At 48.9% G+C, this 26,396-nt stretch overlaps 1 protein-coding gene across 1 annotated transcript; it reads left to right on the top strand.

Annotated features, from left to right (window-relative positions):
• The first annotated feature begins 81 nt into the window (after nucleotides 1–81).
• pex3 (peroxisomal biogenesis factor 3) lies at nucleotides 82–17,436 on the top strand. Its single transcript, XM_067988547.1, has 12 exons — nucleotides 82–408; nucleotides 1,757–1,888; nucleotides 4,349–4,430; nucleotides 6,397–6,440; nucleotides 7,219–7,343; nucleotides 8,496–8,562; nucleotides 9,856–9,910; nucleotides 11,893–12,061; nucleotides 13,071–13,141; nucleotides 14,337–14,459; nucleotides 16,005–16,101; nucleotides 16,860–17,436. The coding sequence occupies exons 1-12, from the start codon at nucleotides 336–338 to the stop codon at nucleotides 16,941–16,943; spliced, it is 1,122 nt and encodes a 373-aa protein (XP_067844648.1). The 5' UTR covers nucleotides 82–335; the 3' UTR covers nucleotides 16,944–17,436.
• The last annotated feature ends 8,960 nt before the right edge of the window (nucleotides 17,437–26,396 follow it).

Genomic DNA, 26,396 nt, shown 5'->3' with positions numbered 1-26,396 from the left:
ATAAAAACCGGGAGTTGGATTAATAAACCTGGATCCAAAACAGAAAGAATGTTCGCGAACAATCCCGCAGCCGGATCCCCGGGGGGGGGGGGGGGTCCGTTCGAAAGCCCGGAGCCGGATCTCCGCACACTTGTCGCTCGCCCTCAGGCCTCGTTACTCGGGCTCTGTAACCTGCGCCTCCCCCTCCTCCCTGCCCCGCTCGTAGGCCGTGGTCGGATCGTTCCCCCTCTCTCTCTCTGCCTGGCCGGTGCCGTTGGCTGGATCCCTCCCTCCCTCCCTGACTGACTGACTCGGGGCCTCGGCTCGCCGGCCGGCCTCCCCGCGGTGCAGGAAAGATGCTGCGCTCGGTCTGGAGCTTCATCAGGCGGCACAAGAAGAAATTTATATTCACCGGAGCCTTAGTGGGAGGTAAAAGAGAAAAAGAAAAAGGGGAGGGGAGCGTCATTCTGACTTTTATTTAAAAAAAAATGAGAGGGGGGGGGGGGGGGAGACAATAAACCGGGATTCTGGGCCAGAAAGGTCACAGGTTCATGTAAATAAAATATATTAAAATTGTATGACTTGTCTGTCTAAGTGTCAGTTGTCGCATTTCCCCCCCCCCCCTTGAGTCGGGGTTCGAGCCCCACTCCAGAGATTTGAGCACATAATCCAGGCTGACACTCCCGGTGCACGACCTGAGGGAGTGCCGCACTGCCGGAGGTGCCGTCTTTCGGACGAGACGTTAAACCAGTGCCCCGTCTCCCCCCCCCCCCCCCCAGCCCCCCCCCCCCTCCCAGCTGGACGTGAAAGAGCCCGCGTCCACGATTCCAAATATTCTGCCAGGTCGAGCAGCGTCGGAAACAGAAAGGTTGATATTTCGGATCAGATGCGCCACTGGAATTGGCGCAGTCAGGGCTGGAGAAGTCCCTTTTTATGGGACCGACAGCCACAAAGGGGCGAAGAATTACGAGTGGCCAAAGGAGGGGTGAAATTCCCCTTTTAATGCAGAGTGGGAAATTGGCTGTTTTCAACAACAATAACTTGCATTCGTATGGCATCTTTAACGCAGTAAAATGTCCCAAGGCGCTTAAATCCACAATCTGCTCAGAAATCCAATGTTTCGTAGCAATGCCTCGCTGTCTTCTAGCTTGTGCATTTTTAGCGGTTGGTGGAGTAAAACAGAAAAATTCTGGAAATATACAGTAGGTTCGTCAGCATCTGAAATGAGAAAAGGCATCTTAATATCTTATATAGGCTGTTTGGGAGGGGTGGTGAGATAAAGTTGCTTTGGTAAAGCGTCCTAAGGGGCAGGCGCACAGTGGCTGTAGGAGGATCCACTGATGGTGGAGTAGAAGGAGTGGGGAATACGGCTTGTGTAGGGGGAGCGGAGGGCGTAGAATTGGAAACAGGAAGAAAAGCAATTCTCTGTATAGGAGTGAACAAAACGAAAGGTGGCTGGGGAGAACAGCAAGTTTAAAATCCAAGAGCCGGGGTGGCTGACTGCTGTCACACAGATAGTTAATAGAAAGAAAGAACTTGCATTTATATAGCGCCTTTCATAATCTCAGGACATCCCAAAGCTCTTTGCTGCCAATTAATTACTTTTGAAGTGTCGTCACTGTTGTAGTGTAGTTGACTTTAATGACTTGGGAACATGTTTTTTGGAAAGAGGTGAGGAGCATGATGTACAGTGTTTTATCTATAATGGAAATGGAATTTGCACTTCCTATATTTTGAAAGTTTTACAAAAATTTTCATTGATTTGTTTCACTCCTAGGTGTGTACTTGTTGGGGAAATATGCACAAAAGAAGATCCGGGATTTACAGGAGCGAGAAGCAGCTGAATACATCTCACAGGCGCGACAGCAATACCATTTTGAGAGTAACCAGCGGACCTGTAACATGACTGGTAAAGGCATCTTGTCACCGCTAGGAGTCCTTTTTCTTCCTCTTTTTGCCTGAAGGAAAGTGCGATGAGTCCAATTGTCCAGAGTGGCCCAAAGTAGCTGCTCGTAGCGTCCGTAGGGAGGTGACCTTTTGGGGGGGCACGCGAGTCAAGCCTCCAAAGTTTGCATTCAGATAATTTCCACAAAAGGCATGACTATTATTGGCTGTCCACGTTGGGAAATGAAGCACTTTCCCACTTTAGGCACCGATGTCAGTATAAAGAATTCCCACATTAGGTAATACACAGTCTAGATGCAGAGTACCAATCCCTCTCCATTTTGTCCCACCCGCCGAAGAATGCGCCCAATATACAGTGCACACGCTCTCCCCCTAGAGAAACACACCTTACTTAAGCACAGAGAACTTAATTGCAAATTGTCAAAATTTGCATTAATGTTGTATCGTGCGAGCACCAGGATGGTAGAAGGAGAACCAGGTGGATCTTGGTCTTTTTCGTCGAGCAATTCTTATGTTCCTATGCCAAGGTTTGGGGACTCCCAAGGTATGTAAGGGTACTGTTGGAGATTAACTAGATAAAACAACGACAACTCGCATTTATATAGCGCCTTTAACATAATAAAACGTCCCAAGGCGCTTCACAGGAGCGATTGTCAAACAAAATTTGACACCGAACCAAATGAGAAAACCATGCAGCTTACCAGCACACAGCACTAAGAGGGCTTGACAGGGTAGATGCTGAGAGCATGTTTCCCGTGGCTGGAGAATATAGAACTATGGGACATACTCTCAGGATAAGGGATTGGACATTTAGGACTGAGATGAGAGGAATTTCTTCACTCAGAGGGTCGTGAATATTTGGAATTCTCTACCCCAGAGGGCTGTGGATGCTCAGTCATTGAATATATTCAAAACTGAGATCGAAAGATTTTTGGACTCTAGGGGAATCGTGGGATATGGGGATCGGGCGGGAAAGTGGATTTGAGATCGAAGATCAGCCATGATCTTACTTAATGGTGGAGCAGGCTCGAGGGGCCGTATTACCTACTCCTGCTTCTATTTCTTATGTTCTTAATGAGCTTCCCACTGTCCAGCTAGGCTTGCCTTACCTAGTAGGGCACTGGTTTGCAAAATTACCCTGAACTGTGTGGAAGGAATCTTGGCCCAGTGACACAGATGTCTGTGTGTACTACAGTCAGTTAGATGATGCACTGTTTTATAAGGACAGAAGTATCATACCATGTAATGCACAATATATTATTCTGCTAAAATGGATCTGTATCCCTTTAAGGTCATTAAATCAGAATGTTAAGTAAACACGCTTGGGGCCTGTGCTTTTAATTGTTGTTTGACGAGGGAACATTTCACATTGGAATGTGCTTTATGTTTCAGGCTTCAGCTCAGAAGTACCCAGCGTTTTATGATTTTTCATCTGAAACCAAATGTGAAGTCCGGAATATGACATCACCACGTGCTAGATGTGTAGATTAATATACAAATATATATTCAGTACATTCTTGTTAACTGATAAATAACCAACAAAAGTACAATTGCTTTTATCCAGTAACAAAGTCAGATAACACAGATTTATACAGCCTCTCCAATGGCTCAGTGAGTTTATCCAGTGAGTAGCTAAACCATACAGACCAGGAAGATCCGAGGATTGATCCCAGTTCTTTGCTAAATTCGCTTATCTCAGACTTGCATTTGGCCTCTGTGTCCTTGGGTTGATGAGGGGAAACTCAGCCAGGGTTCCCACTTCTGATCACAATCCAGAGAGCCCAGCTGGAAAGTTGTGCATTTGTGGACTTTGAGGTTTGGGATTTGGACTTTGTTGTGACTCCCCCTCCCCACCTCGCTTACGGTCAGATAACCTGCCAACATTCAGTGTCCGGGTCACTTGAGGAGTCGATGACTACCAGAGGCGATGGGGAGAAAACTGGCGAGTGAAAGAAATATAGTAAGAAATGCAAACATCCCTGGCTCCCTTATATAATGCAAATTGCAGATTAGTTTATTATATCTCGTGTATGATGCCAGGTAATCGATTTTTATTGATGGTCAGAATCCTTCTTTCCCTCTCCTCCTCCCATTTCTTAATCTCCCCCTTGTCACACTGATCATGGCCTTCAAGGTGAGTGGGTGGGTAATTTGATCCAAACCCCTCATCTGATGATGTGGCAGTGCCTTAAAAGTACAAGAGACAGTGGAATGGAGACGTAGCCGTTTGCCTCGTCGAACCTGTCCCTTCCATCACCCATGTACAATTTACCTCGTCATGGACGCTACTCCACTTCATTGCTTCCAGAGGGAAAGTTCAGTGCTGATTTGCAGTCTTTGTCTGTCAGTAATAGCTCTGACCATTGGAGTTAACCGATTTGCCCAAGACTTGCAGGGAAAAGTACCGACTGGGTGGGAAAGCCTTTGATCGTATCCTCAGGCTTTTTTATCTTTGTATTGACAGTGCTTTCAATGCTGCCGACCCTGAGGGAAGCAATCATGCAGCAGCTGAATTCAGAGAGTCTCACAGCCCTGCTGAAAAACAGGTAATGCATGGGACAGACTGAAAACCTTCCTGTGAGTAATCTGTGCTGCTGTAACATGACAGTAATGGCACGCTAGTGTGCAAGGGTCATTCCTGAGCCAGTACAATGCACCGGTCAGATCACACTCTACACCAGTCAGGCATAAGAGTACAAAAGCAAGGAAGTTATGCTAAACCTTTATAAAACACTGGTTAGGCCTCAGTTGGAGTACTGTGTTCAATTCTGGGCACCACATTTTAGAAAGGATGTCAAGGCCGTAGAGAGGGTGCAAAAGAGATTTACTAGAATGGTACCAGGGATGAGGGGCTTCAGTTATGTGGAGAGACTGGAGAAGCTGGGATTGTTCTCCCTAGAGCAGAGAAGGTTAAAGGGAGATTGGATAGAGGCGATCAAAATCATGAATGGTTTTGATAGAGTATATAAGGAGAAACGGTTTCCAGCGGCGGAAGTGGCAAATTTAAAGTGATCGGCAAAAGAGCCAGTGGTGATGTGAGGAAACACTTTCTTACGCAGCGAGTTGTTGTGATCTGGAACGCGCTGCCTGAAAGGGCGGTGGAAGAAGATGCAATAGTAACTTTCAAAAGGGAATTGGATAAATACTTGAAGGGAAAAACTTTACAGGGCTACGGGGAAAGAGCAGGAGAATGGGACTAATTGGATAGCTCTTCTAAAGAGCCGGCACAGGGGCCGAATGGCTGACTCCTGTGCTGTACCTACTCTGATACTTGAGCTTGTTTTCAGCTCCAGTGTCTATATTACAGAAGGGATGTGTGAGCATTGGAGAGGGTGCAGAGAAGAGCAACAAATCCCATCCCAAGTGTAGAGGAAATAAGCTATGAAGATAAACTATAAAAAGCTCATTCCGTACATCCCAGAGAGAAAACGAAATAGAGGACAGGGTGGGAGGAGGCTTGAGTGGAGTATAAACACTAGCATGGACCAATTAGGCTGAATGGCGTGTTTCTCTGCTGCAGATTGCATGTAATTCTATATAAAAACAATTGCAGGGGCCAGGGGGGATCTTGGATTATATAAAATACTAAATACTATCTATAGGGCGAATCTAGGGTATTGCTTTAAAATAAACCAGGACAAGTAGGCAGTAGGACCATGGGGTCATAAATGTAAACTAGTGAAGAGTAAATTTACGAAAGGACTTAGGGGAACGAATGCCTGGAATAATCCATCAGGCAGGGTAGGAGGGATGCAGACATTCGGGGAGTTAGATGCTCGGCTGGGAGAGTTGGAATCCTAGAGGGGTGAGTTTCAGTTGGCCGGAGGCCATTCCTCGTGCTCCCTGAAAGGAAGTTTTCTGAAGATCAGATCGAAATCAGTAACGAATAAGTCATTTGCCCGATTGGATTTCTCTCTGAACGCACTGACTTGTGCTGGCGTAGAGTTTCGTGGCTGCTGGCTGCCCTCACTCCCTCCACGACCTCGCTCAAGTGTGAGCCGGGCTTTGAGTCGCCCAACCATCACAACTGAGTCTGATCCCGACCGCCATCGACATCCACCCGTGCACTTTCCAGCACGGGAGAGACTGGGAATGATAACCCAGACGGGATTTATTTTGGGGACACAAGGCCAATTGCATTTTCCCCAGTGCTGGCCTTGACTGAGCTGAACCAACATAGCATGGGAACTTGTCTCTTGTTTAATGCACATAAACACAATGTATTGTTACACAATGTAAAGTGTAAAGCTGCCCATCCAAACTGGGAGACACATAGCCAGCTCCACTGAAGGCTGAGCTCCCCACGAGATACTCCGACATCAGTAATTCATAGAATCATACAGCACAGAAGGAGGTCAACGTAGGGGACTCTTGATTATCCACCAGTTTCCATTATCCACTAGGGGGATCCTCTCAGTTACATAAGGTAATTGAGGCCCCACCGTAATATACAGATGGAATATGTCTGGATCGATTGCAGTTTTATGTTTTTATGTCTCTGTTTCCTTTTAGACCTGCCAACAAGTTGGAGATCTGGGAGGATCTCAGGATCATAAGTAAGCCCGGTTTCTATTCTGTTCGATTCAACCAATGTTTGAGAGTGTATTGGGGTGCTCTTACGTAGGTGGTGTCTCGGATGCTTAGACCTAGGATTGTACTGAAATCTGAGCATAAGCAGGCTTTGCTCAGCCCAGTTGTGAGGATGGCCAATATTTAATATTTGTATTTTCCAGTAGGGTTGCCTGTCCTAAAGATTGGATTGGCCTCATTGCCAATTGCCAACTCATTGTAACCTTCCCCCCACCATAGTTTCATCAACACTTCACATACTGCATTTCACTGGGGTGAGCGAGTGTAAATGTGTTCCCTGGATTTACAAATCACAACATTTAAATGTAGACCCAGCACCAGCTCACGAGGCCCATGAAAATGTTGAGATTCAATCCTTTATATTAAGGAACGGTGTCAGTGGCAGAAGTCTGTCACCAAAGATCCTCCTTCAATGCAAAAGTTCCAATGTTTTCCATAGACTGTAAAGTTGTGATAGTTACTCGTTGTGGTTGGTATCCACCAACTAGAACCTAGAAAGCGAAGACGACCAACTTCTAAAGTAGAGATTGGTACATCTAACCACAATAATGTAGATATGAGTTGGATTCCTCAAGAAACCCTGAACCAAATCACGCAGAGCTGACGAGACAAAACTTCCCCAAGGGGGTCACCCCGTAAGCGAGTGAAGAGAACTGTGGGATCAGACGAGGTATAGTCCATCATTCTCAGCTCAACCACTCATTCCCCTTTTCTTCTTTCCCCTCTCTTCTCACTTCCCCCAAGGTTTCAGCCGGAGCATCGTGGCTGTGTATAGTACCTGCATGCTAGTGGTCCTCTTACGAGTCCAACTAAACATCATAGGAGGATATATCTACCTGGACAACGCAGCAGTCGGCAAGAACGGGACGGTAAGTTCACTCTGGCGACGTACAGAAGCAGCGAGTTAAAAGGAAATAAATCTGCAAAGGCTGAAAATCAACTTAAAAAGCAGAAATGCTGGAAATACACAGCAGATCCCATCAGGCAACTATAAAGAGAAAACATAAGTTAACAGTTTGGATAGAGACTCTTTGACAGAATGTCTTGGTGACTGGTCTGAGCCGGAAACATTAACCTATCTTTTCACTTTACAGATGTTGACAGATGTTCTTAAGCAGGGAGTTTAGGTGCAGCATTTCCACCTGTGTTCAGATTGTCTCTGTTTGATGCACCGGAAAGGACCCATGCAGAAAGAAACCCTTCGACAGTGAAATGCTGTTTGCCGTGTCAGGAGTGTTAATGACTACTGATAATTTGATAGACCCAGAACGCAGAAAATCACTAGTTGGTCCAGGTATTACAGTGCAAGAGGAAGCCAGTATAACCTCTGCAGTACTTTAATCCTGCCATAAGGTGGCACTGGAGACCAGCGTACAGTAGCCACATGTCTGTAAAACACTTCAGAGCAGGTACAGCACAGGAGAAGGCCATTCGGCCCATTGTACACTTGAGTTTACTCACCACATAACACGCAGGCAGAGATTCAAAAACGTAATGTCAATGTCTCCCCGCTCTGATACAACTGGATGGCAAGAATCCCCATATGAGTTTGGCTCAATTGGTAGCATTCTCACCTCTTGGGTCCGAAAGTTGTGGGCTGAAGTCCCATTCCAGAATATGAGCGCATAATCGAGCCTGGCACTCCAGTGTGGTACTGAAGGAGTGCTGCACTGATCTTCACATGAGACTTTAAACCAAGGCCGGAGTTTCCCTGTCCAGGTGGGTGAGTAAGGAGTTCTCGCAGTGTCCTGGCCAACATTCCTCCCTCGACCAATGGTCATTCATCTCATTGTTGTTTCTGGGATCTTGCTATGCGCAAAATGCCTGCCACGTTCAACCACGTAACAATAGTCACTGCCCATTTCAAAGGTGATTAATTGTATGTAAAGCGCGTTAGGATATTTCTGAGCGATGCAAAAAGGTGCTATAACAATGCAAATTTGTTCTTTCTGCTGCAGCCTGTTGTAGGCCAGAAACAGTTATTACTGTGTCACTCACTTTGTATTTTGTATATGCCGCAGACCCCTTTAGCTCCTCCGGAGGTACAGCAGCAGTATCTGTCGAGTATACAGCATCTCCTTGGGGACGGTAAGCATGCTTGCTGTGCTTCTTGACTGGGGTTTGTCTTGCGCCCGGTTACTTCAAGTACAAATCAAAAGGTGTGACGTTGCTGCACAAATCCTTGGTTAGACCCCGTGTGGAGTATTCTGTGTAGCTTTGGTCACCGTACCGTAGGACATCAGTAGGAAGGGGGAGATGTTTCTCTTTGCCAAAGCCCCTCACACAAGGACCTGGATTAAGCAACTGGCGATGAGTAAGCCTGATATGTAGAAATGGACTTGAGTGTCTGGAACAACAAGGTGACTTGCATGTCGTAAGCTGTCCTGCGTAGGTCCTTCCATCACTTTGGCAGCTGAAGGAAACTCAGGATTTGGGACGAGAGCTGTAGGAAGACGTTACCTGAAGGACTAGTGTAGGAATCTTGCAGCAGGGTCAGTAATCAGAGGACACGGATTTAAGATAAGCGGCAAAAAAGCCAGGGGGGAGATGAGGAAGAAAAATTTATGCAATGAGTTGTTATGATCTGGAATGCGCTGCCTGAAAGGGCGGTGGAAGCAGATTCAATAACAACTTTCGAAAGGGAATTGGATAAATACTTGAAAAGGAAAAAAACTGCAGGGCTATGGGGAAAGAGCAGGGAGGGAGTGGGACTAATTGGATAGCTCTTTCAAAGAGCTGGCACAGGCACGATGGGCCGAATGGCCTCCTTCTGTGCTGTTTGATTCTATGAATCCACACTCGTATATCCTGGGTTCAGTGACAGGTTGCGATTGTGTGCAGAAAGGCAAGTAGATGCTCCTAAATCTCTCCGCCGTTCAATAGGCTGTGTCCACGCTGCGGTCAGGATGATGGTGACAGTGTTCTCTCACTGGTGCTGCTTGTGAGAAGCTCCTAATACCTGCAGTCACACCTTTCCACCAGTGACTATCTCGGTGGGGGGGGGGGCGGCAATATTTTGGGGGTCGTGGTGGCTGCACAGCGAAACAACGTCATTGTGTTTCTCCTTTATTTACCTGAGCATCTCGGGTGCGGAATTAGACCACGCTGAGGTCAGGCGTATTAAAGGGGCTCTGCGCCTTTGGCGGGCCAGAATCGCAGCCGCTGACTCCGGCAGCAGTTCGCAACACTCACGGGAACGCGAGTACACGTTGCCACCCAGAAAGGGGCCGGTTCTTCACCTTTACCAGAGAGAGCTGTCGACTGCACTCTTCCAATCACAAAAGCCCCTTTTGTCTACATTTGAGTTTCCAACTATAACTGTTTTTCTTTTGCTTTCTCTCCTCTTCCCCCCACCCCCCACCACCATTTTGTCACATTTAGGTTTGAACGAACTGATCACTGTGGTGAAGAAAGCTGTGCAGAACGTGATTGGAAGGTAAATATAATGGGACCTGTCATTATTCTGCTTCAGAGTCCGATTCAGGAGCGCTGTGGCTATGGTGGGGGGGAGGGGAGAAGGTCAAGTGGGGAGGAGGTGGGGTGCGGGGAGGGGGGAGGGGGGAGGTGGGGTGCGGGGAGGGGGGAGGGGGGAGGTGGGGTGCGGGAGAGGAGAGGAGAGAAGGTCAACTGGGGAGGAGGTGGGGTACGGGGGAGGGGAGAAGGTCAACTTGGGGGGAGGTGGAGGGGAGAAGGTCAACTTGGGGGGAGGTGGAGTGGAGGGGAGGAGATTGCTTTGAAAGTCTTGCACTCTGTCTGCACCCGCCCAACCTTTTAAGACTTGAAAGAAAGGAGTTGCATTTATGCAGTGCCTTTCACAACCACAGGAGGTCCCAAAGCGTTTTGCAGCCAATGAAGTACTTTTTTTGAAGTGTAGTCACTGTTGGAGCGTGGGCCACTCCAGCCACAGGCCAATCCAGCTTCTTGTGATAGTGGGGAAGAAGATTCAGAGAAGCTGCATTTGGCTGTCGCTGCATCATCCGATCCCATATTGGCTAATAAATCGGAGCCTGTTTGAAATCGACTCCAAGTTCGGTGTGGAAGAAACCTCTAGGTTCAGATAAGATTTCGCAAATGTTACAGTCCCGCCATCTTCCCGCTTCAGAGATTGTCTAAAAAGGGGGAGAGGGCCACCCCAGGGCCCTCCGCTGTAGACACAGCAGCCTAGATTTCCTGATCGGCGTTGTTTTATTGTCAGCTTTAATTGAAACTGGCTAATAGCAGCGTCAAAATAAGACTGATTAGACCCACCCTACCCACAGGCTACCGTACCCTTTACTGAATCACTCTCCTGAAGCTGTAAGGATTTAAAAAGATCCCTGGGGGGGATGTTAGCTCTCTGGACAGTAGAGGTGTTTCATTTTATTTTAAATTGCAATATATTTTTGTGTACCATCTTTGCTGTCTGTGTTCCTGTATAAAATATTTCGCTGTCTTATGGCCGTTAAACGTATATAAGTCGGATATACTCGTGCTCCGCACTTCAATCGTTCTGTCACCTGACGCAGTGGGGTACATTTTCATCTTTGCCACCGGGGCCATCAAGCAACACCCGAGTGGAGTGAGAAAGGAAAATCCAGCTGAAGTCGGGTTGCCAACCCTCCAGGGTTATCCTGGAGTCTCCAGGAATTAAAGATTAATCACTGCTAAGAGCAACTCCGGGGAATAATCATAGGGGCATTAAAAAAAAATGGTGTGTTTTCTTTTCATTTTCTTAGAACTGTTTTGTTTATCAGTTATGAAAATATTGGGATGTGGGGGGAGAAAAAGGCTGTTTAACTGGACGGGGCTTATGGGTGGAGGGTCATGTGATGAAACCTCCAGGAATATGTCCAACCAGAGTTGGCAACCCTAGGTGGAAGTCAAAGATTGCCCCACCGTGAAGTTTTTTATAAAAATTCCGTTCTTGCAGTTCCCTCTCTAGTAGACAGTTGTGTGTCTGTTTGTCTTCCAAAAGAAATAATTTGCATTTAAAATTTGCCTTTCGCGATCTCAGAACGTCCCAAAGCGCCTTACAGCCAATGAAGTACTTTTGAAGTGTAGTCACTGTTGTAACGTAGGGAAACGCAGCAGCCAATTTGCGCACAGCAAGATCCCACAATCAGTAACGAGATAATGAGCAGATAATCTGTTTTTAGTGATGTTGTTTGAGGGATAAATATTGGGCCAGGACACTGGAGAGAACTCCCCTGCTCTACTTCAAATAGTGCCATGGGATCTTTTACATCCACCTGAGAGGGCGGATGGGGCCTCGGTTTAACGTCTCATCCGAAAGACGGCACCGCCGGACAGAGCTGCACTGCAAAAGAATGTTACTGCCCACGCACGTGCCGCTCTTTCTGATCATTGGCGACCGATCCGTTTGTTGTTGTGTGTGCGCTTCTGCACGAGCACTAACGTTCAGTCCGTTTCTCCTCACAGCATTTCGCTGAAGCAGAGCATGTCGCTGCTGGAGCTGGAACAGTATGTCGGCGAAATCCGGCAGCAGGTGGAGTACCGCGGTCACTCTGGAGAGACGGAGACTGTCGCGACCAGGTCCCCGCTGTGTTGGTACTTAATCCCCGACGAGGAGAACACCTTGGCCTCCCAGGTACGGTTTGACCCTGTAAATGAGTGCCTGCGGCAAATAGGTATCCTTCGCGACAGATTGCCACAATTGTACTAAGAAGTTTTCCTTATTTTTTTCCCTCGCCAATTCTCCTCCCTTGCTGATCCTTTGCCGGGGTACAGCCCACGAGTCCATGACTTCTCCTCCGTGCCTGACTCATCGTTGTTCATTTGTCAGCCTCAGTGGTGGTTGTCAGCCAGGCTATTCAACTGCAGAGGACCTCACTGTAGAGCCTCAACCCGCTGATGACTTCCATCACGGATGATTGGATAGCTGTCAATGGCGGGAACCTTAGCCAGTTTTTCCCCTCCCTGACCCAGAGGCACTGAGCCCAATCGTAGGGCCCCTCCTGAGATCATCCAACTCAGCACAGACCGAGGATCAGAGCTGGGACCTTCCAGACCCTGCACCTCCCAACAGGTACTGAATCTCCCAATAGCGAACCTCGCTCACAGGTACTGAATCTCCCAATAGGGAACCTCGTGCACAGGTACTGAATCTCCCAATAGCGAACCTCGCTCACAGGTACTGAATCTTCCAATAGCGAACCTCGCTCACAGGTACTGAATCTCCCAATAGGGAACCTCGCTCACAGGTACTGAATCTTCCAATAGGGAACCTCGCTCACAGGTACTGAATCTCCCAATAGGGAACCTCGCTCACAGGTACTGAATCTTCCAATAGGGAACCTCGCTCACAGGTACTGAATCTCCCAATAGCGAACCTTGCTCACAGGTACTGAATCTTCCAATAGGGAACCTCGCTCACAGGTACTGAATCTCCCAATAGCGAACCTCACTCACAGGTACTGAATCTTCCAATAGGGAACCTCGTGCACAGACCCTGCATCTCCTATCAGGAGAGACCAGAGAGCAGCTCTGCAGCCTGCCCGCCTGCCCCTATAGCCAAGGCTGGTGTGTGATAAAAGGCGGGGTTTGATACAGGACCTGTCACTGTAATTTCTGTATAATCTTTATTATTTGTTTTGCAGGCCTGTGGCTTGACAGAGAAGGACTTAACCACAATCAAACTTCTAAATGAAACTAGAGATATGCTAGAAAGGTCTGTATGAGGGGATTCCGGGCGAGAGAAATTCAGCTTTCCTCTGACAGCGCTGTGTTTTTTTTCAGCTGTTGAAGTCTGACCAGGACATCGGGAGTGAGATTCACACCGGCACGGCTGTGATCTTCTCCAGGCTTACCTGGTGGAGGTGGGAGGGGGTAAAGAAAGAAAGGCTTGCATTTCTATAGCGCCTTTCATAACCTCAGGACACCCCAAAGTGCTTTACAGCCAATTATGTACTTTTGAAGCGTAGTCACTGTTGTAACGTAGGAAACGCAGCAGCCAATTTGCGCACAGCAAGATCCCATAGACAGCAATGAGATAATGAGCAGATAATCTTTTTTAATGGTGTTGGTTGAGGGATAAATATTGGCCAGGACACCGGGGAGAACGCCCCCTGCTCTTCTTTGAAGTAGTGCCGTGGGATCTGTTACGTGGCCTCTGACAGTGCAGCACTCATCCTAAAGGCAGGACCTCCTGACAGTGCAGCACTCCCTCAGTACTGCACTGGGAGTGTGAGCTTAGATTTTGCGCTCAAGTTTCTGGAGTGGGACTTGAACCCACGACCTTCTGACTCAGAGGCGAGAGTGCTGCCCACTGAGCCACGGCTGTACCAGGTTTCTGCTCGTCCTTCCTTGTTTGTCTGGACGGGGGTCTTAAGTGGAAGTGAGAAACTTTCGCTTCCCATTTCATCCACCAGCGCAGGGAGAGGGTGGGAAAATCGGAGGGCTCGTCAGTCCCTTGTGATTGATCACAGAGGGGTGTTGGTGGGGGGAAGCACTCCTGCTCCTCCTGGCCCACAAGCAGCGCTGGAAAGGCTTTTACCTGCTGGATCCGGCAGTTCTCGCCTCCCTCCAGCTGCTGGGTATCCCGAGCCCCGGGAAGCCCGACCCGCAGGCGTTTAACCCAAAACTGTGCTAAAATTTAAGGCACGCAGCCTCGTTAAAACCAGAAGTGGGTGCGTTGGAGGTGGATTGGGGTCAGGTTTCCGATTTTTGAATTTTTAACCCCCCCCCCCTCACCATCTCTGGAAAGTAACTGAGCTGAATTCCATCCTCTCCGCTCACCGCAGGCTGAGAAACAATGTGCTCTTCTGCTTGCACTTGGTTCGCATACATGTTAACGTTCATAAAGTGAATAAAACTAAAGCAGGATGTGGTCTTTAATCATCTATTATTTTGTGTGACTATTACAGTTCAGACTTCAACACTGTTTTAAATTCCTGTTTGAATCGAGGATTCAGCCGACTGCTGGACAACATGGCGGAGTTCTTCAAACCAACAGAACAGGAGCTGACTCAAAACGGAATGATCAGCAGGTCAGTGCGTTCCCCCATTGCAGTACAACAGGCCATTAGACATGTGCAGGCAGGAGAGATATGGCTATAGCCTGGTGCCCAGGAACCAGAAGGGTCGGTAACCAGAGGACACAGATTTAAGATAATTGGCAAATGAACAAGGGGGGAGGTGAGGAGAAATGTTTTTACGCAACAATTTGTTCTGATCTGATATCCACTGCCTGGAAGGACTGTTGGGAGCAGATTCAATAGCAACTTTCAAAAGGGAATTGGATATTTATAGTTGACAAAGTAAAATTTGTAGGGCTATGGGGAAAGAGCAGGGGAGTGAAACTAATTGGATAGCTCTTCCAAAGAGCCGCCGCAGTCACGATGGGCCGAATGGCCTCATGTGCTGTAAAATTCTATGAGATACTTGATGATGGTTCTTGGGCCATCTTTACAGTTTTTTGACTCTGTGGAATTGTAGTTTTGTTCCGGTAAGCTTGAGAGAATATTTTAAAGAAATTTTATTTTAAAAAATTATATGGAAATGAGCGCACCTGTAAATCAGCTGGCACTGCCTCCCCCTGGACCAGCAGGGGCGACGGGCATGCTGGTAGCACGCCTGCTACCGTCCCGTCTCCACTCGATTAAACCCTGGGACAGAACGCGGCTGTAGTCTGCCCAGACAGGCCCAGGTTAGAACCCATTGCCGTGGCAGAGTAGCGGGAGTTCCACTCTATATTGCAGGAATGTACAGGACAGGAAGAGGCCACTTAACCGAACTGCTTGGCACAGTGGCAGAGTTCTTCAAACTGACCGACCCACACCTGACTCACAAAAGGAGAAATCCATCCGGCCAGCCCCCAAACTTCTCCATCTTTCACACCCCTCAATCAACTTTCTCCGCCAAACGTACGTACCCAGTGCCACGACAGCAAAAGCAAAATACTGCGGACGCTGGCAATCTGAAATAAAAACAGAAGATGCTGGGAAACACTCAGCAGGTCGGGCAGCATCTGTGGAGAGAGAGAGACACAGTTAGCGTTTCAGGTCGATGACCCTTCCAGTGCCTTCTTGATTTTGCCAACACTGCCCCCTCCCACTCCCAGCAGTCTGTTCTAAATATGCACCACCCTCTGTCTAAACTCTGCTCACTTTCCCACTTCTTAGCTTGGGTTTGTGATTATATCCTCTGCAATCATGAATACCTCAGTAGGTCTTGCCTGGGCTGCTGGAACTCAATTATAAAAGGGGAGGTTTTTTTGGTGGTCGAGTCTCTCTATTTCAGATTGTACTGAAAAGCTTCTGAAGCTTTAGATTGTGTACTTCCAGTGGGTTGAGGTGGAGATGTTTATAATGGTGCAGAACACAGTGATTCTGGTATACTGACATAGCGTGCCATAGAGCAGAAGGCTTCGGCTGATAATCCTCCTGATCTCTGGCTGTTAATTGGGCAGAGAGACTGACTGCAGATAGGGCTGTACGTTCCTCACACACAGCCTCTGAGGTCCACTGTGAGAATTGATTCCACCAACAACATTTTCCTCTCTTGTTTCACATTCATCCTTTTTCCCCTTGCAGCTTGTCCAATGTTCGACTTCCACTCGCCAAAATCATCCCAATTATTAATGGGCAGATACATTCGACCTGCAGTGAGACACCCAGCCATTTTGTTCAAGTGAGTGACGGACATTTTGTGGATCCAATTTCCCTCTTCTTGCTCTCTGCATTCTCACTGTGTTACAATCCAGGCCCATCGCACCTTCTCTAACTCGTTATTTTCCTGGATCCCTAAAATTCTGGAACTCTTTACCTCTCTTTCCTGCCCCCCCCCCACCTTATCTAGAGGCTAAGCTTGGAGTCACTTAAATGTTAGTTCTTGACTTAATTTGCCTTCTTTGTTACTCTTTTTAGCCACGACAGTATCCTGTAATGTGGGTCTCGGCCCTTCCCTGTGGTTTTTCAGTTAAATCAGTAAACAGGCTCCCTTCAGCTACATTGGATTCCAGTTCCCTCGCTCCTCCAATTTAAAATTCTCATTTTTGCATTGGGTAAGCTCCTCGAGCCCTCCAACCACTTTTCCCACGGCCTCTCTCTATTGCTCCAATTCTGGCCCCGTGTGCATTTCCCCTCCTTACCTTCGACCTATCATCGGTGACAGTGCCTTCAGCTACCTAGGCCTCATGCTCTGGAATTCCCTCCCTAAACCCCTCCATCTCTCCACCTCCTTCTCCTCTTAAGACACTTATTAAAACCCACCTCTCTGATCCACCTTTTGGCCACCCCTCCTAATCTCTCCTCCTCTTACCTGCCGTCTATTTGTGGTCTGACTGTGCCTCCGTGAAGGCCCCCCGGAACACTTTTCTACCTTTTTAAAGGGGTGCTGTATAAAATGCAAGTTGTTGTTGCTGACTGTCCGATGCAATTGCTACCCAGGACCTGCTGCTGATGGACCAGGTGAAGGACTTTGCTGCCAATGTGTACGAAGCTTTCAGCACGCCCCAACAGTTGGAGAAATGACTCCGCGAGCAGCTTCCGCCCGCAGCGAGGGGCAGTCGGCCCGGCCTCACCACTTGCCCAAGACGATGTAAAATGCTTGTCAGACGTCCCCTCTCAGTGCTGCATCGTGCTCGTCACAACGGCATTAGCACCCTGTACTTACCACACTGTCACTAACGGCCATTCACCACTAACCCCTTCTGAATCTTTCCAGACATGATTACATTAATCTGCCTGTAAATATTTTGTATCATACCGTTATTTGTATCACTGTATTATACATTATAATCTGTGTGCAACTGGATACAGGATTCTCCAGGAAGTGTGGGAATATATTTTTACTGCAGTGTGTATCAATTGTTCCAGCTCAGATTCGAACTGATGTAGTAAATGGTAATATATGGGCTGGATGGCATTTCTTTCTTTGATGTTACTAGTTTGATTTCCTTGCTCTTAAAGCCTCTCTTTTTAGTAATTTCTTGTACAGTATTAAAAGAATATAACACTAAGGCCATTTTTTTGTCTAACTTGTCTTGTACAAACGCAAGCCATAAAATTTACAGGTAATAAACAGCATCTAATTTTTAAAAGTTCATTCTTGGGCCTCGCTGGCAAGGCCGGCATTTATTGGTTAATGGAATGCTGGCCTTTATAGCTAAAGGACTAGGGGGCAGAAGTTATGCTGCAGCTGTACAAACCCCTGGTTAGACCGCACCTGGAGTACTGTGAGCAGTTCTGGGCACCGCACCTTCGGAAAGACATATTGGCCTTGGAGAGAGTGCAGCGTAGGTTTACTAGAATGATATCTGGACTTCAAGGGTTAAGTTACGAGGAGAGATTACACAAATTGGGGTTGTATTCTCTGGAGTTTAGAAGGTTAAGGGGTGATCTGATCGAAGTTTCTAAGATATTAAGGGGAACAGATGGGGTGGATAGAGAGAAACTATTTCCGCTGGTTGGGGATTCTAGGAGTAGGGGGCACAGTCTAAAAATTAGAGCCAGACCTTTCAGGAGTGAGATTAGAAAACATTTCTACACACAAAGGGTGGTAGAAGTTTGGAACTCTCTTCCGCAATTGCTAGCTCAATTGCTAAATTTAAATCTGAGATAGATAGCTTTTTGGCAACCAAAGGTATTAAGGGATATGAACCAAAGGCAGGTATATGGATTTACATCACAGATCAGCCACGATCTTATCAAATGGCGGAGCAGGCACGAGGGGCCGAATGGCCTACTCCTGTTCCTATGTTTCCTGAGAAGGTGGTGGTGGGCCGCCTTCTTGAATTGCTGCAGAGCAGTTTGATACAACTGAGTGGTTTGCTAGGCTACTTTATAGAGCAGTTAAGAGTCAACCGCGTTGGCGTGGGACTGGAGTTACACAGACCCAGAGCGGGTAAGGAGGGCAGGTTTCCTTCTCTAAAGGACATGAGTGAACCAGTTGGGTTTTTACAACAATCCGACAGCTTCACGGTCATCAGATTAAACTGAATTAAGAGGATCAAACTGCCATGATGGGATTCAAACACAGATTCTGCTGGATTACTAGTCGAGGCCTCTGGATTACTAGTCCAGCCTTGCCATAAAGGCAGCCCAAATTTTGATCCTTTACACTTTATTTTTAATAACCAGAAACTGTTGCTAACAAAGCATGATCTTTTATCCAGTCACTTGCTTGAAACAGTGGGTATATCAGGTGAGGAGATCAGGCTGAGCTGTGTTGATTCCTGTGGTTGAATAGCCTACCTACGGTCACTATGAATAATAGTCAGTTGTGAGAGGTACCGGTGGGTGGCTTGTGTTAGGAATGTGAATAGACGAGGATGAATTCAACAGGCAGTCAAACACTTGAAGGTTAATTAAAGGTTAAATGAACCAGAACATATGGCCAACATCGAGATTACATAAAGGCGACCGCAGAAGATACACACGTTACAGTCCGGATTCCTCTCTCATCAAATCTACAGCACAGAAACAGGCCATTCGGCCCAACTGGCCCGTGCTGGTGTTTATACTCCACACGAGCTTCCTTCCCCCTCCTGCCACTTCATCTAACCCTATCAGCATAACCTTCTACTCCTTTCACCCTCATGTATCTAGCTTCCCCTTAAATGCATCTATGCTACTCCTTGTGGTAGCGAGTTCCGCATTCTAACCACTCTGGGTAACAGAGGTTTCCCCTGAATTTCCTATTGGATTTATTTACGGCTGTTTTATATTTATGACCCTTAGCCTTGGACTCCCCCACAAGTTCTCTTCTTCATCTCCCAACCTATAGCTACAATTTTACTCCACTATTCCATAGGCATCTGCATTCTGTAAATATTTATCCACTTTTGGTACCAGTCTCAATCAAGATGCCCCCCAGGCCCTGCTAAATATTACGATCTCGAAGTTGCAGAGAAAGCATGTTTGGGTTAACGAGGCATAAAAAGAGAACTCAGTCTCCAGTTGGAGTGATAAATCTGAGATCAATAAATTTTTTTCTAGCTAAAGGTATTAAGGGATATGGAATCAAGGCGGGTAAATGGAGTTAGAATATAGATCGGCCATGATCTCATTGATGACGGAATAGGCTCGAGGGGCTGAATGGCCTCCTGTTCCTATGTTACTAAAGCAAATCCAAATGTAAACAATGTGTGACCTGGCCCAGAAGCAGGCTGCACACGACCTCTGTACGGACACATATTCAGCCTTTTTGCAATCTTTCGATTCTAATTAAAAGTTTTTTTTTCAACTACAGAACTAAAATGGGATACAATATAAGTCTATAAATGGATTCCCTTACTATTTCTCAATCTTAATCTCTAACGGCCTGCACCAGTAGAGCCTTCCGCAAGATGCACGTGTGCATTCAGCAGAGAACGGTGAGAAGTTTTTTATCTTGAGTGATGCAGTTACTTCAAGGTTAATAAAGAAATGGGACCAGGCAACATGGACATGGATTTACAATGTGAAACAGAAACAAAGAGTGCTACAACAAACTCCAGCCTCAAATAGGGTTCCCAACCCTCCTGGAATAACTGGGAGTTTCCTGGAATTGGGGATTGCGCTGCCTCCAGCAGCCTGGGAGATCAGGGTTTTAAATTTCCCGCCACTGTTTGCCCCCGCCCCCCAACATCAACACCTACTATTAGAGAAACCTTCGGCTTGGTGACATAACCCAACCACCGCAGCAAAATCAGGGGGCTATGAAATGGGGGGAGCTTTGAAATCATGGGGGGGCTTGAGTGGGGGAGAAGAGCTGGGAAATGGGTACTTAGGGGAGAGGGAGACGGGTATTAGTGGAGATGGGAATGGAGGATCGGGGAGGGAGATGGGAATGGGGGTGGGGAGGAGAGGGAGTCTGGGGAACGGGGGCTTGGGGGAGATGTAGACGGGAATGGGGGTTGGGGGGGGAAGAGTCTGGGGAATGGGGGCTTGGGGAGAGATGGAGGATCGGGGGGAGAGATGGATCCTGGGAATGGGGGTTTGGGGGGAGAGGGAGACTGGGGAATGGGGGCTCGGGGAGAGAGATGGAAACTGGGGAATGGCTCAGGGAGAGAGATGGAGACTGGGGACTGGGAGCTCGGGGAGAGGGAGACTGGGGGGTCGGGGGAGAGAAGGAGACTGGGGAATGGAGGTTCAGGGGGACAGATGGAGATTGGGGAATTGGGGCTCGGTGGGAAGAGGGAGATGGGAATGGGAGAGAGGGGAGAGGGAGATGGGAATAGGGGACGAATGTGGGCTGGGGAAAATGGGGGCTAGGGGAGTGAGGGCAACGAGATGGGGATTAGGGGATGGGAGGTTGGGGTAGAAGGGGACTGGGGGTAGGCGCATTGGGGCTCAAGCTCGGGGTGGGGGGGGGGGTCCTGCATTTCCCGCAGAGCCAGGAGCAGCAGCAAGATGGTGAGTGAGAGCAGCACTAGAGAGGAGCATCCAGTAAATGGGTACGTGAAACCTGGGACCTTACTATGGGTAAATAGTGAAAGATTATTTCCACTGGTGGGCAAATGGGGAACAGAAACCAAGGATTCTCGCTGGAAGAAACAAGGGGGAAGGGAGGAGGAAGGTTCTTGAACTGAGGGCTTTATGTCCGTGAGATCCTTCGCCACGTGTGGCAATTGAGGTAGAGACTGAAACTTAATTTCAAAGGGAACGGGATAAATAAATATAAAAAAAGATCTTTGGGGGGGAATGGAGTTACAGGAGAGAACGCTAGCACCGGGGGGCCGAATAGCCTCTCCCTTTGCTGTAATTTCTATAATTCTATGAAAACTCCCCTTTATTGAGTCCGAGCTCAGGGAGTGGTTTAGAAATGTTGGTGCTGAGCTGAGTTTAGGACGACGTGTCCTGTGGGAATTGCCCCAAACACTGAGCCCGCTGCCCGACGTGCGATCTCCCGGTTTGGTTCGCCCGGTTTTGGCGTGTGAAGTCCAAGTACAGATCGGCTCTGACTGAGGCTCCCAGTCCAGAGTCGTCACGTTCACTCAGAACCGGAATCCAAGGAGATAGGGAGAGAGATCGGGCCTATTAAAAGTGGCATCGACTGGGGAGCCTGACCGCACCTTGTGCAGTGCAGGGGGATTCTGGCTCTGGTTTCAGAGTGACTATCAGCTGGTTATAGGATTACTACTAGTTACAAATAGGATATCAGGACATTACAGCTTTTACTAGCAGTTACATATAGACTATCGGTGAGTTATTGTATTACTGTTGGTTATGAGGGAATCTACGTGTTACCACTTTACTATTAGTTATCAGTGCAATTTCAATGAGTTACCATTAGTTACTGGTGGAATCAAAGTTCCTCCCACTTCTGATTTCCACTCTGCCTCCCTCAGTTTCCCCTCTCTCTCTCGGTCTCACCCCTCTCCCCCCCTCCCTCGGTCTCCCCCTCTCCCTCTCCCCTCCCCCTCCCTCGGTCTCCCCGTCTCCCCCTCCCCCTCCCTCGGTCTCCCCGTCTCCCCCTCTCCCCCTCCCTCGGTCTCCCCCTCTCCCCCCTCCCTCGGTCTCCCCCCTCTCCCCTCTCCCTCGGTCTCCCCCTCTTCCCCCCCCCCACCCTCGGTTTCCCCTCTTCCCCTCCCCCACCCTCGGTTTCCCCTCTCCCCCTCCCCCCTCGGTTTCCCCTCTCCCCCTGCCCTCTCCCTCGGTTTCCCCTCTCCACCTCCCCCCTCCCCCTCCCGTCGGTTTCCCCTCTCCCCCTCCCTCGGTTTCCTCTCTTCCCCTCCCCCTCACCCCCTCGGTTTCCCTGCTTCCCCTCCACCCCTCCCTCGGTTTCCCCTCTTCCCCTCCCCCCCTCGGTTTCCCCGCTTCCCCTCCCCCCTCCCTCCTCAGTTTCCCCTCCCCCCTCCCTCGGTTTCCCCTCTTCCCCTCTCCCCCCTCCCTCGGTTTCCCCTCACCCCCTCCCTCGGTTTCCCCTCTCCCCCTCCCCCTCCCCCTCCCTCGGTTTCCCCTCTCCCCCTCCCCCTCCCTCGGTTTCCCCTCTCCCCCTCCCCCCTCCCTCGGTTTCCCCCTCTCCCCCTCCCTCGGTTTCCCCTCTCCCCCTCCCTCGGTTTCCCCTCTCCCCCTCGGTTTCCCCTCTCCCCCTCGGTTTCCCCTCTCCCCCTCGGTTTCCCATCTCCCCCTCCCCCCTCCCTCGGTTTCCCATCTCCCCCTCCCCCCCTCCCTCGGTTTCCATCTCCCCCTCCCCCCTCCCTCGGTTTCCCCTCTCCCCCTCCCCCCTCCCTCGGTTTCCCCTCTCCCCCCCCACCGGTTTCCCCTCTCCCCCTCCGCCTCCCTCGGTTTCCCCTCCTCCCCCTCCCTCGGTTTCCCCTCCTCCCCCCTCCCTCCCTCGGTTGCCCCTCCTCCCCTCCCTCGGTTGCCCCTCTCCCCCTCCCTCCTCCCCCCTCTCCTCCCCCTCCCTCGGTTTCCCCTCTCCCCATCCCTCGGTTTCCCCCCTTCCCCATCCCTCGGTTTCCCCTCTCCCCCTCTCCCCTTCCCCCTCCCCCCTCGGTTTCCCCCCGGTTTCCCCTCCCTCGGTTTCCCCTCTTCCCCTCCCTCGGTTGCCCCTCTCCCCCTCCCTCCCTCCTCCCCCTCCCTCCTCCTCCCTCCTCCCCTCTCCCTCCTCCCTCCTCCCCCTCTCCCTCCTCCCTCCTCCCCCTCTCCCTCCTCCCCCTCCCCCTCCCCCTCTCCCCCTCCCCCCTCTCCCCTCCCCCTCTCCCCCCTCCCCCCTCCCCCCTCCCCCCTCTCCCCTCCCCCTCTCCCCTCCCCCTCTCCCCTCCCTCGGTTTCCCCTCTCCCCATCCCTCGGTTTCCCCCTTCCCCATCCCTCGGTTTCCCCTCTCCCCCTCCCCTCGGTTTCCCCTCTCCCTCTCCCCCTCCCTCGGTTGCCTCGCTCCCCCTCTCCCCCCTCCTCAGTTTCCCCTCCCTCGGTTTCCCTTCTCCCTCTCCCCCCCCCCCTCGGTTTCCCCCCTTCCCCATCCCTCGGTTTCCCCCTCCCTCGGTTTCCCCTCTTTGCCTGGTCTTTGGAACTTGTCACACAACAATTGCTGGCGTAAAACCACCAGCAAAAGATTCTCAACGACAAAGGACCCAACCTTCACAGAAGTAAATGCAATAACATTTGTAGAAGTCATGTGATCTTATGTCATGTGATCAGGCATCACATGGTCAGATGTCACGTGATCAAACCACGGGGAATGCCTCCAACCCGAATGTGAAGCAGAATCTGAAAGTGTCCAACAACAAACTCCAGCCTCAAACCAGCAAGGAGTCAGCTTCATGTCTCTCTTCTGTGGTCTTGTCTGTGCCCAGGTGGCCCTGGAGAGGGAGTATGTGACGTCCACTTGATACCTTCTGTGACTGGTGGGCGCCGCAGGGCATGGAGTGTCTTGTAGATATTTCTTGGTCACCTGTCCTAATATCTCCTCCTGTGGCTCGGTGTCAAAATTTTGTCTGATTTTGCTCCTGTGAAAGCCTTGGGATGATTTACTACTTTAAAGGTGCAAGTTTTTGGTGTGTTTTTTTCTTTTTCTTTTTTTGCGTGTGTTTTAGGCCCCCATTTTATAAGAAGTGGGGGGGGGGGTGTTTAGGGTGTGTTCGTGTGGAGAAAACCAATAAACACAAAATAAATGTCAAATTATAATTTTATTATCTCGGTCCAGGATGCACTCCAGTCCCTGCGGCGCCCACCGGTCGCGGAAAGCCTCGAGCGTACCGGCAGACACCGCGCGCGCTCCCGCTCCAGGGCCACCCGGGCGCGGAGAATTCCGCGGAAGAGAGGCAGACAGTCGGAGCGACCGCCCCCACGGGCCACGTCTAACCTGGACCTGTGGATAGCCACCTTGGGCAGGCCCACGAGGAGGTCCCCTGACCTGCCACCACCACCCCCCCCCCCCTGCCTCCCTCACCAGGCGGCCAAAGATCAGGAGTGTGGGTCTGAGGTGCAGCCAGAACTTGAGGAGCAGCCTCCTTAAACAGTGGAACAGGGGCTGCAAGTTTTTGTTGTTTGACATAGATAATAAAATCCTAATTCCATTGGGAGGGTGCTCCTTTGTTTTGTGGTGGCACTCGATGCTTATTTTGGCATCTTTTTACTTTTTTTTGTGTTTTAGGCCCCCCCTTTTATAAGAAGGAGGGGTTTGGGGTGCGTTTATGTGCAGAAACCAAAAAAAAACAAAACAAGTGTCAAATCAAAATGTTATTATTCTGGTCCAGGACGCACTGCAGCCCCTGCGGTACCGGCCCACCGGTGGCGGAAAGCCTCAAACGTTCCGGCAGACACCGCGCGCTCTCTCTCCAGGGCCAGTGGAAACGGTTTCTCCCCATATCGAAACCCCTCATAATTTTGAACACCTGTCGAATCTCCCCTTAACCTTCTCTGCTCTAAGGAGAACAACCAGTGAACCTTGCTCTTCGAAATGTTGACAAAATGTTGGATAATTGGGATTTGAGATGAAGAAACTCATGATCTGAAATGCCAAAGCTTGTTTTTCTTTTTAATTTAAAAAAGCATAGGTGAGGGCCAAGGTGCACAGTGCAGGACAACACTAAGGTTAAAAGGAGAAGGAGAACATGAGGTAAATCAAAGATGTGTTTAGGTGACACCAAGCTTCGGTTTTAAAAGAATATAGACTGTAGCAGGAAGGGGAAAGAAAGGCAAGGAGCTCCTAAATTTTGAGGTCCAGGGAAAGAAGGAGGAATAGAGGAAAGGAGTAATTGGGAAGAGAGTTTGAAGGTTAGAGATGAGAGAAGGAATGTAACTTGGGGAATAATCTTCTTGTTCAGGAGTGTTTGAAGAGCTTGCCCGTTCTGGCATCAGTATCCAATTGTTGGACAGATGTAGGCTTTGTAGGAAGTTTTATGAACTATTGAGGGTAAAGAGAAAACCAAACATCTTGAAGGCAGAAGAGATATGGGAATTCTATTTGAGGTTTGATGTCTCATGATGTCCATGCAGGAACGAAACGATGTGGTATATTGTTCATCTGAAGAACTTTGATTTATTTATGATTATTTGGTTTAACATTTTTGTTCTGTTTTTCAGAGAATAAAGGATACTTTGTCAAAGTGCTTGTTTTATTTAAACCCATACATATCCGATGCTTATGATGTACTTATGTAAAATTGAATGATCTTTAATGTTTTCATACTCTTTTGGCTGAGGAATGGGAATGAATACTGGGCAAGCAGTTCACCAGAAACCCTTCTGACAGTGAACACAAAACCCAGGAAGATTGGCATTTACTTAAACTATGAGGAGGGCCAAGTGTCATTCTATAACAGCGATGACATGTCCCACCTCTTCACCTTCACCGACACCTTCACTGAAACCCTATACTCTTACTTCAATCCATGGTGGAATAATGATGACAGGAATTCTGACCCCATGTCTGTGCATCACCTCCACCTGTGATTAACAGGCGCTTGGTTACACAAAGTGAGGCCTAGACTAAATTCAACTCGACTTTGCTTGCTGCTCCTCCACTATTAAATTGCTCGCCATCGGTGTAAGAGATCAGAATTCAGGCACTTAATTATTCAGGAAGGTCTCTCTTGCTCCTATTTCAGATTTACTGGAATGCTTTTTTTAAAAAACAGTGTTTACATTTTTGTCCATCTGCTGTCGCGAGCCTCCAAGTTGTGAGATTTAGGGACTTGAACCTAAATGTGAAGGAAAGTCTCAAGGGGGCACTTTTTAAATTCAAAGATGATGAAATTTGTCTCAGGCTTAAACCGTAATCGGGCGGGGTGTAAAACGGGCTCCTGATTTGTTGTCGCCCGATTTGCGCTATTGCCTCAAGACCCCTTTCACCCCTAAAGTATCTCCACTTTTTATATGAAAATGACAAGCTCGCAATACCTTTTTTTTTTTGGAAGAAGAAACAACATTGCTGTTGTGGAGACCCTCGCTCTCTTTTGGGACAGGGGAGGGGGAGGGCGGGTATTAATTTCCACATGAATTCTTCCTATCGGGAGGTGGGGTATAGAAAGAGGAAAATTGTAGGGTGTGAGGAGT

The sequence above is a fragment of the Heptranchias perlo genome, chromosome 8, assembly GCF_035084215.1.
Source record: "Heptranchias perlo isolate sHepPer1 chromosome 8, sHepPer1.hap1, whole genome shotgun sequence".
In the NCBI taxonomy this organism is placed as follows: Eukaryota; Metazoa; Chordata; class Chondrichthyes; order Hexanchiformes; family Hexanchidae; genus Heptranchias; species Heptranchias perlo.
Note: the sequence above shows the minus strand (reverse complement) of the source record. Positions and strands in the feature narration are given on the sequence as shown.

What these genes read in the sequence shown, in the direction of transcription:
- pex3 (XM_067988547.1), top strand. Translation starts at nt 336, where the DNA reads ATGCTGCGCTCGGTCTGGAGCTTCATCAGGCGGCACAAGAAGAAATTT. An exon ending in GCGGACCTGTAACATGACTG is followed by an intron (nt 1,889 to 4,348) that starts GTAAAGGCATCT and finishes TTGTATTGACAG; the next exon opens with TGCTTTCAATGCTGCCGACC. An exon ending in GGAGGATCTCAGGATCATAA is followed by an intron (nt 6,441 to 7,218) that starts GTAAGCCCGGTT and finishes ACTTCCCCCAAG; the next exon opens with GTTTCAGCCGGAGCATCGTG.